At 43.1% G+C, this 13303-nt stretch overlaps 1 protein-coding gene across 1 annotated transcript in view; it reads right to left on the reverse strand.

Moving 5' to 3' along the window:
* Positions 1-1391: 1391 nt before the first annotated feature.
* Positions 1392-13303, reverse strand: part of LOC124622310 (myrosinase 1-like) — a 39633-nt gene continuing 27721 nt past the window's right edge. Inside the window, exons 7-11 of the mRNA XM_047147988.1 lie at positions 12012-12159; positions 6574-6722; positions 4456-4590; positions 4228-4334; positions 1392-1623 (exon numbers count right to left, since the gene is read on the reverse strand). Coding sequence (XP_047003944.1) covers positions 1476-1623; positions 4228-4334; positions 4456-4590; positions 6574-6722; positions 12012-12159 — 687 coding nt within the window. The 3' untranslated portion in view covers positions 1392-1475. The remainder of the gene's footprint in view (positions 1624-4227; positions 4335-4455; positions 4591-6573; positions 6723-12011; positions 12160-13303) is intronic.

A 13303-nucleotide genomic window follows, 5' to 3' on the forward strand; every position in this document is an offset into this window, starting at 1 on the left:
AGAAAATACAACAGCTTCCAGAATCATCACGAACAGTTTAAATAACGGTAACCAGCGCACATAAATTATTGTCTATTCCTCGTGAGTGTTTTTACAGTCCCATGTACTGCCAGGTGAGTATATTCTTAATATTTGATCATGTTGCTAAACATTTTGCTTTCTGATATCCATCTCGTGACGATAAGATTAGACAGCAACTTCACTTAAGAACAAATCAGTGTACGTGCTCCCTTCGTGGTTGTACAACTTCTTTTGGTATCGTCCGTACTAGTTATGTAATAAAATGCTGACTGAGTACTGTATACAACAAAGAGCAAGAAATAAAAACGAATTACTCCGTTCCAATCATCGCTGATTCATAATCGACTGCCTCGTCAGTAAGTGTGTTGCTCTGATGAGTTATTGTTGGTGGTCCACACGACAGGTCAGTGTGTTGTGTTCTGATCATACGTTTTTCCGTTACTCTGATAAGCATATATGGGTCCACGAAAGGGTATGTGCTGATTCGGTCACAGTTTGCGTCAACAATTTTATGAGAACGTTTTAATGAACTGCTTCGTAAATTCTGTAAAATGACTGAGCCCGAAGTAGTAATTTTTCCAATTTGTGAACAATAGAGAGATCGGTGTACATGACTGGCGACATTAATGGGTGTCCAGGTGGCAGTCAGTGTATCGTTTTGAAATTCAACAAATCCCTCCTGAAAGATGACAGGTGTGTTCACAACATTCTGCGGCAAGTAGATATTTATTTGATTTAACGACATATATGCAAGTAACAGCAATTCTTTTCATTTCTCTAGCTTCCTCGCAACTTGTTGGTTTTTCTTGTCTGTGTGGCTACGAGAATCATTGTAGATAACATCAGATCTCAGATGGGCACCATACGGCGTTCCGAATAGGGGTGTGGGAACACTCGAACTCGACCAAGAGCCACTGTTGTAAATCTTGAGACGCAACTTCTTCCTGACTAGTGTAAATACTGTCGTCTGTTATATGCGTTAGGTCATCTGTTATATGCGTTACAATTACGGTTTTTTTGTCTAACTGCCTTTTTTGCAGACGGTGTTCTTTGAGCTGTTTAGTATTAGCTAACTTATGGCTTGAAGTCATAGAGACTAGTTTGACGTGGATTCGTTGCTTCTAGGAATACTTTTGGATATTAGTTTAAGATTTGTAGATTCAGACCACGGAGTATGATACGACTAGAAGGTAAAATCACATCCCCAATGTAAAGCAACCTCCGCAGAGGGGCTTGTCCGAAATACACAAATACGAAACCGAGAGCTGGATTTGTCAATGGAGGAAGCCGTATGGGCTCTCTATAAGACTATCTTCATTAAGGTTTAAGTTGAGGGTTTACACATTTAGCAGCAAGAACAAGAGGCAACGTGTAGTTGGGGCGTTTATTAAACAGTTCTCCACTACGGCGAACAGTACAGGGAGCTCAGCCTAGCCGTGGCTGGCCGTGGCGGTTCACGGACGAGCGAAGACGGTGCTGTTGAAGTACTCGAGCGGCACCGTCCTGCTGGTGTAGATGCCGTTCATCAGCTCCAGCGACGCCTTGGGGGTCCTGGGCAGGTCGGGGTCGTCGATGTCCACCCGGTACACTCCCCACCTCGGCCTGTGGGCAGACGGAGACACGCGTTCAGTGCCGGCAGCAGTGCTGCGCTGAAATGTCACGTAAGCTACGAAAGGATCCACAGCGTTAATAAACCTCTGAATGTATTAAATGAGACATTCATCCAAAGGTTGATAACCGACCTGCGAACAATACGTTATATTTTCTAACCATTTTGGAACACTGCTCATCCGCACTTGATGTTAAGGAAGGAAGCAAGATGGGGAGGTCAGGATTCAACGTCACGTCGACGAAAGATTATTAGAGACGGAGCACCAACTCGCATGAGTGAAGGACGGGAAGGAAAATCGATCGTCTACTTTTAGAGAGACTGGAATACTCTCTTTCAGATTCCAAAGGTGGCAGGGTTAAAATACAGGGAACGAAATGCTATTTACAATTTGTACAGAAACCAGATGGCAGTTATAAGAGTCGAGAGACATGAAAGGGAAGCAGCGGTTGGGAAGGGAGTGAGACTGGGTTGTAGCCTGTCCCCGATGTTATTCAATCTATATATTGAGCAAGCAGTAAAGAAAACAAAAGAAAATTTCGGAGTAGGTATTAAAGTCCATGGAGAAGAAATAAAAACTTTGAGGTTCGCCGATGACATTGTAATTCTGTCAGAGGCCTCAAAGGACTTGGAAGAGCAGTTGAGTGGAATGGACAGTGTCTTGAAAGGAGGATATAAGATGAACATCAACAAAAGCAAAACGAGGATAATGGAATGTAGTGGAATTAAGTCGGGTGATGCTGAGGGAATTAGATTAGGAAATGAGACTCTTGAAGTAGTAAAGGAGTTTTGCTATTTGGGGAGCAAAATAACTGATGATGGTTGAAGTAGAGAGGATATAAAATGTAGACTGGCAATGGCAAGGAAAGCGTTTCTGAAGAAGAGAAATTTGTTAACATCGAGTATAGATTTAAGTGTCAGGAAGTCATTTCTGAAAGTATTTGTATGGAGTGTAGCCATGTATGGAAGTGAAACATGGACGACAACTAGTTTGCACAAGAAGAGAATAGAAGCTTTCGAAGTGTGGTGCTACAGAGGAATGCTGAAGATTAGATGGGTAGATCACATAACTAATGAGGAGGTATTGAATAGAATTGGGGAGAAAAGGAGTTTGTGGCACAACTTGACAAGAAAAAGGGACCGGTTGGTGGGACATGTTCTGAGGTATCAAGCGATCACAAATTTGGCATTGGAGGGCAGCGTGGAGGTAAAAGTCGTAGAGGGAGACCAAGAGATGAATACACTAAGCAGAGTCAGAAGGTTGTAGGCTGCAGTAGGTACTGGGAGATGAAGAAGCTTGCACAGGGTAGAGTAGCATGGAGAGCTGCATCAAACCAGTCTCAGGACTGAAGACAACAACAACAACACATCATAGCAGTTGCCTTAAGCGATTTAGAGGAAACACAGAAAACGCAAAGTTGAATGATCGGACAGCTATTTGACTAGTCCGCCCGAATGGGAGTGCAGTGTGCTTGCCCTGCGCCACTGTTCTGAGTAACACATGGCGATGATCAGCAGCTAGATCACACCTAATGTCAGTCAGTCGAAATGATTAGCTGGATTTTATTACCACATTATCAACCGAGCTAGAGCTAAAATCCTCGTCAGTTCGTACTGTTTCAGTTTCCCAACCTGTTCCTTCTTCGGTATGAACAGAGAAATGAATTACTGGAAACTAGAATGAACAGCTACAACTGGATACGTAACCTACTCATATGTAATAAGCCTCCAGTCCGGTACTCAACTAAAGAACTCAGAAATACACACACACACACACACACACACACACACACACACACACACAGAAACAGGTGAGTGTGAGTGTTGCACCCAGTGGATAATGCACCTAGGAGCACGCGATTTCTTTGGTAGGTACTTTAGTCTAGCGACTGATTTTCGAATCAAGGGAAAGAACGCACACTAGAGATCCTCATAAGCACTTTCTGCCATTGTCATGGTCAATTCCACATTACATAGGAGTTCCGGATACTTTTGATCAGATAACCTATTTGGAGAGAATGTATTCGAGGATCTTACTGAAGACTGAAGTGAAGAATAATACGTTGATAGTAAGAGATGTAACTTGAAAGTTTGTTGGGTTTTAGAAAAAAAAGGGGGGGGGGGGAATGTTTGAGTCTTTCACTGCTCTGGGTAATAACCACTCTAACGGATGGATGTCTATAGAGGATTACAGGATTTAAAGAAAAAGGAGAGGAAGCTATGTAATGCAGGTCATGTATGGGGCTGTGTTGCATCTTTTTGCATTATATGGTGTGCTGTGATTGCTGCCTTTACGTCTACCCGTGATGAGGCTTGTTTGTGTTGGAAGTAGCGATACAGGAGAGCTACAGATATGTCAGTACGCTCATGGTGGTACGGCGCCGTGGTGTGGTTATAGTTAGGATTATTAGAAATGGTAAATATATCTTGGAGGTAGGAGACGATCAGGATGGTTTTGTTTAGTGAGATTAGTACGAGCGATCAATAGTATGGGTTGTACATGTGACAGAGCTGCTGTGAGCAAACAGTGATACAGTATTGTGAGGCTCTCAGTACAATTGCTAGAAAGAAGTGTAGAATAAACCAAGGTGGCTTACCTGAAACCTTGAGTCCATTCCAGATTGTCAATAATACTCCACGCCATGTACCCAATAATATTGTTTCCGTCAACGTTAATAGCGTTCAACAGCTCAGCCATGTAATGCTGAAAAAAAAACGTAATTTTCATGTTAAGTAGAAACCAACTGTTGATCACTTCGCCTGGTACAAGCAAAGAAGAGAGGGGCTACAAAACCAGGAGAAGGCTGGAGAGGAGGTCGGCTTACCCCGTGGTACGTCATACGCAGGTCGTCTTGGGTTTCGCCCCAGTCACTGAAACCGTTCTCCGTGACCATGATGGGGTACTGCGGGTACGCGTTTGACAGCCAGTTCAGCAGCTTCCTGAAGCCCCAGGGCACGATCTGCAGCGAAGAGAAGAAGAAAAAAAACCGTTACTAGTCTCCTTTTGTCAAGGGCTATGGGCAATTTTTTTAGTAGGTGTTTCTGTACCAAGAGGTTAGAGTTTTATTTGTGCAAAGTGCTGGTTTAGGATGAACACGATGAACGACAGAGGTAGAGTGCTTGAACGCTACGAACTGCTTGTGGACTGTTTGGTGAAATAAGACTAAATTCTGGTGGTGCCGAAAGTGACAAATGTACCCAAAAAATAAAAAGGCAAATTCATTAGTTGTAATGTGGTCTATTAAAATCACGTAACTATTTTTCTACACAATCCTACAAGTTAACCATGCACTCTTTCCACCTCTCTGTCGGTTCTATAATACTCGTGGTGAAGTTTCAGTGTATTGGTGTGTGAGCCATTTATGAATTTTCATTGTATTTCTTCCTTTCTTCTGACATTACAAACCACTTAAAAAACTATAAACCTGTTAGTAAATTCGTCAATAAGAGACTAGAAAGATATATTTAAAATCTCGGACAGGTATGCCGAACGCTGTAAGATGACTCTGTTTTCGGATTTGGCATCAATTCATTCATGCCACAATCGTTGTAAATTAGTGTGTAAGTAATAATTTATTTATTTTATCCCAGTAAATGATTTTTAGCCCTGTATAAGTTAATTATGTACAATTAAAAGGAAATTTCACACTATTAATTTTGTATCACTCGAAGGAAATAATGCTTGCACACCGATTTAAAAAGAGAGTGACTTTTGTCTCTCATTTATTCTGAGATTTGCCTCACTGAGGAAATTGCAAAGCTAGTACATTCTAGTTAGACTGGTACACAAAACAAACAATAGAACCCTAATTTTTAGTAAGGAATAAAAAACTTACAGTATTTACATTCGATATAAAAGCACACGAAAATAATCTCTTAACCTTATCTGCGTAGATGTAATTTGACTTCACGTGTCCTCCTTCGCTCACCGTGTTGAAAGCTATTAAAATATCACATGAAGATACAAAAATAGCCGTTCATTGTATATTCGCAACTGCGAATATTTATGGGCAGATGATTAGGGAATTTGATAGTTAAGTTTTGAAATATGGTTATTATTATCTAGTTCGTTAGTTCACAGTCTACAGCAAGACATTTGCACGTGATGCTACCTGAAAACAACTTTTCGATGAACTTTACAGCATAGAAGAAAGGGAGGAAGGATGAAAGATTAGGAGCGAACGACCCGTCGACGGCCAGCTTGTTAAAGGTGACGAACCAGTTAGGGCAGGTCAAGCATGGGAAAGAAAACAGGCTCTGTCTTTTTCGAAGGAACAATTTTGTCATTCGCCCTAAGCGATGCATGGAAACTACGGAAGACCTAAAGCTGGGTGACAGAACAATGTTTGAACCTCGTTCCTTCCGAATGAGCATCCAGTGTCTTATACCACTCCCACACTTGGCTCATTGGCAGTACAGAATATTAGAACTAGATTTCCTTATTTACCTTGCTATTAAAGGCGGAATATTGACGTACAGTATTAACAGTGGAGGAAAATTCCGTATTTGTGTGTGTAAGTACAACCGATAGACAAATGTTTTCTACTTCGAAATAACCTATTTTACGCACACCATTCGATATGGATTTTTTGTTAGTGTGGAATCTGTCAATTCGGAGCACAACACGTGTGTTGCATGGCACAAGACTCCAGCCGATATCAGAAACTATAGTTACTGGATTCGAACATCCGTAATAGAGCGTATTTATGTTATTGTTATGGCCTACGAACAGCGTAATGGCAGTGAGATGGTACGATTTGTTTCCAGCACTTACAAACCATTTACCACGAGTAGGTTTAAATTTTGTGGACCTCGCACTATATTCGAAAGCATTGTGAGAAATCGCTGACATAATGTGAGTAATGATGTCCAAAAAGCTCAGAAGTTTAAAGAATGTCTTTTGCATGTGGTTTGTTAAATTGCAGAAAACTCTGTTTCCTTACATAGACGTAGCCACTTGCTCCAACGATCCAGTTGGGGTCGTACGAGATGATGACGCCCTGGTCGTGCGCCTTGGAGGGAATCGTACCAGTCTCGCCCAGTGTCACCAGGTTCGTGGCGTACGTGTTCAGTCCGATGAAGTCAGTCGTACCTGTGAACATAAAGCGTCAACGTACAGGCCTTTTGCTGAAAGAGGACCGAAAGGTGGTTAACTGAAAGGAACGGACACTTCCCTCCAAAGGTGGGAACGCTATTTCTTTTGCAGACATAAAATATTTGACACATTTAATATATGAATATGCTGTTTTCTGTTACAGTCGTTAACTATGTCTGAAGATGGAGGGTGATTTGTACATTACTTAAATTTCATCTTCCATTAGTGATTGGTATGGCAGTGAAATGTATATAAACCTACATAACCGTTCTAACGTGTTTTATCAGTAAATCTATCTTCTCATTACGACAGCCAATGCGTTTCGCGTTATAATTTAATTTTCACGGATTACTTACTGTTAAGGACTGTGCATTTTCTTCAGATTTTCAGTGGAAAGTAAGCTGTTTTGAAATGTTTACAATATATAAAACTGAACGATGTTTACAATTAAAATCGGGCTGTAGTAGCTCAGAACTAAATTCAGACTAAGAAACGCTCAGAAGTCACAAAGTATGAAACCATATAGGGAATGGAAATTGGTATGTTTTACTTTTTTCTAAGAACCTAAAAATTACAGGTTGATGTGTCTACTTGAGATGTAGCATGTAACTGACGCCGTCATCACAACTCAGTGTGATGATTAGAGAAGTGTTGAAAGCTCGTAGTCAAAGTCTTAACAACGCAATTCTATTTTGCTTTGTATAATACACCTATTATTAAGGTTTATAAAGTCATTCGAATTAATTTTTTGCGCTGCTTGTTACTAGTAAAGTTGTGAATAAAATTTGTGGCAATGTAATGTTTGGGGATTCAACTGGAGAGTGAAGATCGCCATAAAACGGAAAAAATAATTGTATTCGATAAGGGTTCTGGCAAAGTGTAATTATAACAACACCGTAAATGTAATGGGGGCGACACATTCTGTAAAGACAGCAATATCCAACATGGAAAGCTTCAGGAATGAGTGTTGAAATGGAATGCAGGACGAAAGTTGTGCAGCTGATGCGCATCAGTGACGTCATCTTACAGGAAACCCCTTGAGTGCGAGGTCGCAAGTTCAGTCTTAAGTAAGGCTCATTTGAAAATGATGTGTTAGCTATTATGACAGGAAAAATATTAGCTGCTAATGACTCACCATCTGCATCAGGAGGGCGACAGAAAAATCATTGTTCAGAATGGACACAGTCGATATTCAGCAAATGTTCAAAACAAACCATTAACTTGCACCATGAACACCGAGTGAAAAATTACGCGCCACAGTAAACAAACATGTTCGCACCAGCAAGATCGACAGCGAACTCCTTGTGAGTTTCACGTCCAGAGAGCTATCCAGTCTTAAAAAATGCATATACGAATATACTGGTGTCACGTGCTGATGAGAACTGATGGAATGTGATAGCATGCAACCGAATCCGAAACAGTCTGTTGTGGACCTTATCGTGAAACTGGCTCTCCTTTAAGACGTAGCTGCAGAAGGTGTGACAATATGCTTTATAGGCACGGAAAAACAAACATCCAGAGACTAAATTTGTCCAGTGATTTCAGGTGGTATGAATTGCAATAATACACACTTTTCAGGAGGAATAGTTTGGTCTAAGGGAACATGATTTTTTTTTTTTACGCAGACTAGAATCAAGCAAAAGTAAGTTATTTTGCCCAGCTATTGGCCAAACGCAGTACTCATACAATAGTTGTAATTTTCTTACGCCCATTTTCGCACTCTTGTTTGCTGTGACGTAAATATTCCCTGCTGTTCTTGCCAGATCACGCACACGAGGAAGAATCTAAGGGGCAGAGCACCTCCACCTTCTCGCAGCTCAATAAGTAACTTACCAGCCAGGTTACCATCCAGAGTAACAGTCGGCGTAATTGCATAAGAAAGCGTTAAGGCACTGATGTTAGTTGATCTTGATACTACTCTCTCGGTATCTTTAGTTTCCACAGTTCCTTTCATGTACATTTCCTCCTCAAATCCCGATTCGTTAGAGTTGAAAACAAATTCCTTACTGATCTATGGCTGGCTCTGAGCACTATGGGACTTAACAGCTATGGTCATCAGTCCCCTAGAACTTAGAACTACTTAAACTTAACTAACCTAAGGACAGCACACAACACCCAGTCATCACGAGGCAGAGAAAATCCCTGACCCCGCGGGAATCGAACCCGGGAACCCGGGCGCGGGAAGCGAGAACGCTACCGCACGACCACGAGCTGCGGACTACTGGTCTGTGGGATAAGTTTGTTTATCTTATCTACAAATTTTCTGGGCGATTCCGCAGTTTGCTGTACATCGTCAAGTTGATCCTTTGCTTGAAATTTCGTTGTCTTACGCCTTCCAATTCTGTAGCAGTGTTTGAATTTATGCATCTTTGAATCGCGCCAACACCTGTTTTTGTAACAAGTGCGCATTGTCCTCCCTTGAATATCTGTAGTTTTTCTTATGCACTACACGGTCCTATTGCTGCGGACTTATTCGAAATCTGTTTATAACTTTTTTTTTTCATGCTGCGGATGATTTATGTAACTATGTTTAGTGCCCGCTCCGTGGACAAGGATTGTCCTTTACTATGTTTCACTGGAGACGGGATTTTTTGCTTCCTGTCCAACAAGGTTGATGAAGTACATACGAGTAGCTCGACAGTTGACGCCTGCTGACTATCACATTCACGTATTAAGCACGTATCGTCATCATTGCACTCCCCATGTACATTGTCTGCGCAGTCGAGCGTATACGACACCACACGTTCCACTGACTCATCTTGGAGAAACGCTAATATTTCACCTGCCACTTCTTTCTCACTCTGCGAAATTCCATGCGCTCCTTTCTGATGAAATGTCAGCTTCAGCAACTGTTGTTGTAGATATAAGGCCAATGTTCGCTTTGTTTATCGTTTCCATTGTTCTGCGTTGTATCAACACCACTGCCAGTGTACGCTATTGTGAATTACTCGTCGGCAGGGCAGTTCAACTACGCTCCGTAGCCTCATGCTGCGCTCAATATTGGATACCTCCAGCCCTGCCCCCTGTTGGCATTAGCAGCTAATGTTATGGGGTTGCATAGTAGACAATATGTGGGGCGTCGAAAGCTGGAATCATTGGCCTTTTGCGAATTCGCACTCAAAGCGTTCGTTGTTTGCATCTCAACCGGTGGCAGCAGTCACACTGAAAAGAACACAGGTGAAATGCCGTAAAAATTTGACCACATAAGGCGACTGAAGTCCAGAGAACTTTTCGTCGACAACTTATGTATATTTCTGATGACCGTCCGGATATTTGAGACAGAAATCCTGTTAACAAAATTAGGAAAGCAGCAAATCGATTAAGGAGTCCGTTCTCGAGGAGTTTTGCACTACAAATAAAAACAGAGTGGTAATCTACTCTTTCAAAGTTTACTGCTAATACCGTAATATGACACTTTCACCAGCCTGGCAAACCATAACCCAAAAACTACGCCCGTACCAGGATTAAACTGTTTGTAGGAGGAGGGATGACCGGCAAAAAAGGCTATCAGATAGAAATTCAAATTCACTGGAAACCTATTCGTTTTACTGTTTCGTGCCTCAATCGTAAAAAAACGGAACCCTTACACCGTCACTATTTTCGCCATCTGCCTGTCCGTCCGTTAATACCTCTTTTTCTCAGGAACAGGTAGAAGTATTCAAGGTCTATGGTACTTCGGCGACGTAAAAGATGTAAGCTTCGATGTCAATGAAATCAAAAGATTCGGCCGTTTCTATCACATATTTTGATTTTCAGAAACTCACAGATAAAAGCCTATAGCTAACCTATGCATATACGTTGTTAAATATGTAGGAACCCTCAGTGCGTAAGTATTAGTGGCACTTGTCCAGTTTTCTTTATAGTTTCAGGCCACTCGCCCAATATAGGCGGAACACGGGCGGTCAGCGTCACAAACAGCCTGCAGATCAGCTGAATGGGTTCAAAACACATAAAAGCATGACAATATATATTAAAAGGCGAAACATTGACATATGTTTATAACTATTATGACGATCTGTTACTAAAACAATGAACTGACTTTTAGTTCTAAATAAAAAGCAAACTAAAAAACTAAACTCCGTCCGAAAAGACCATGAAGGCCCACCGGACCGACCGGCCGCCGTGTCATCCTCAGACCATGGAGGGGCATGTGGTCAGCACACCACTCTCCCGGCCGTATGTCAGTTTTCGAGACCGGAGCCGCTACTTCTCAGTCAAGTAGCTCCCTAGTTTGCCTCACAAGGTCTGAATACACCTATCAAATTGCTAGCACTGCCCGAAAGCGCTTAGCTTAGGTGATATGACGGGAACCGGTGTTACTATTGCGGAAAGGCCGTTGGCTTTAAATAAGAACAAAATAATTAAAAGACGGCACAAAGGAGTTATATATTAGAAAAAAGTACTGCACGTTCCCTGAAAGTGGGAAGATCTACACTATAAAGGGACTGAGGGAAGGAGAGAGAAGGTTAGAAGTTCCATAGTATAGTATGGTATGGGGATATGTAAAGAGGTTAAGTGAGTCGCAATATGTAGCTGGGAAAGAATTGCCGAAGACAGAAATGGAGTTGAGGGCCGGCCGAAGTGGCCGTGCGGTTAAAGGCGCTGCAGTCTGGAACCGCAAGACCGCTACGGTCGCAGGTTCGAATCCTGCCTCGGGCATGGGTGTTTGTGATGTCCTTAGGTTAGTTAGGTTTAACTAGTTCTAAGTTCTAGGGGACTAATGACCTCAGAAGTTGAGTCCCATAGTGCTCAGAGCCATTTGAACCATTTTTGGAGTTGAGGAATGGGGTGGGGGATGGACCGTGGTTTGAAGAGGAAAGTAGTGAAAGACGAAAAGTGAGGTAGGAAGTCCAGATGTAGGATAGAATACGGAGGGCGAAGTTAAAGCTAATAAGCTGAATAAATATTGGGGGCGGATTTCTTTGTGAAGGAGGGGCAGTCATTTAAAAATTCATTGGGAGAGGATATGTACTGTGATCGAGCTTCGGCAGAAAATCGCGAACGACAGTAAAAAGTGGTTGTTGGGCCGGCTGACCACGGGTCATCAAAAATGATTCGGCGAGTGTGAACAGACTGATAGACTACAAAAGGAAAACGGACAAGTCCAAGAGGGCAATGCATAAAGCAAACACCTAAGATTTAGCAAAAATCTGAGACCAAAAGAACGCTGTGCAATGAGAAGAGTAAACGAGCGCAGCGAATTCAGAAACTAAAGGCACGGAGAGGTCGTTTCGAGTGCAAGGCGGTGTGGGGAGGGAGACTTTGGCGTGGCGGCTGGCAGCTCACCCCTGTTGTACTCGATCTCCTGCTGGGTGAAGGCGGGCAGCCGGGACCTGGGCCGGCCCTCGGCGGCGCTGTTGGCGTCGATGCGCTCCTTCATCACGGCCGGCCAGTCGCCCTCCGGGCTGAACAGCGGCTGTCCGAAGGCGCCGATCTGCGGACGAGGCATCAGGCGGGGAGCGTCACCACTTCTGGAGCCAACTCAGCTGCTGTGCGTTAGCGCTAGCGCGGCTAGGTACACGGGATGTGAGGAGCGAGCCGGTGGGGTACAGCTGTTGTACTGGGGAGAGAGAGAGAGCTCGTATCTCAGGGCTAGCGCAACAGTTTGCCACGACACACGACCGGGTCGTCACCGCACAGGACGCTGCCCGAGCTGTTGGTGACCGTATGCTCGTGTAAAAGACGTTTACATAGAATGAAATGGACCCCCTAATTCGTCTCTCACTGGTGAAGGTGCCGGCTTACGACAGCCTGCACGCGACCTGAACGTTCAGCAGTATGGTGAACTATCTCATCACTCGCGAATTGCTTACGATAAGTTTGAGGGACTCTCTGTGCAGTGTGTCTATTGTGTCGCCGCCACTTTATCTTTTTGTTGTTGTTGTGGTCTTCAGTCCGAAGACTGATTTAATGCAGCCCTCCATGCTGCTCTATCCTGTGCCAGCCTCTTCATCTCCGAGTAACTACTGCAACGTACATCCTTCTGAATCTGCTTGCCATATTAATCTTTTGGTCTCGCTTTACGACCGCCCCTACCCCCCCCCCCCCTCCCCCCTCACGCTTCATTACTGTACTAAACTGGTCAACCGTTGGTGTCTCAAACGGTGTCCTAGCAACCGATCCCTTCAACCAGTCAGGTTATGCCCAAAATTTCTTTTCTCCCCAATTCTATTCAGTACCTCTTCATTAATTACGTGATCTACCCATGAAATTTCAGCATTCTTCTGTAGCATCACATCTTGTCTAAACAATTTAATGTCCATGTTTCACTTGCATACATGACCACACTCCATACAAATACTTTCAAAAAACACTTCCTGACACATCGATGTTAACAAATTTGTATTTTTCAGAAACGCATTTCTTGCCATCACCAGTCTACATTTTATATCCTCTCTATTCCGATCAGCTGGCCGTGGTGGCCGAGCGGTTCTAGGCGCTACAGTGTGGAACCGCGCGATCACTACGGTCGCAGGTTCGAATCCTGCCTCGGGCATCGATGTGTGTGATGTCCTTAGGTTAGTTAGGTTTAAGTGGTTCTAAGTTCTATGGGACTGAGGGCCTGAGAAGTTGAGTCC

Source organism: Schistocerca americana, chromosome 7, assembly GCF_021461395.2.
Source record: "Schistocerca americana isolate TAMUIC-IGC-003095 chromosome 7, iqSchAmer2.1, whole genome shotgun sequence".
NCBI lineage: Eukaryota > Metazoa > Arthropoda > Insecta > Orthoptera > Acrididae > Schistocerca > Schistocerca americana.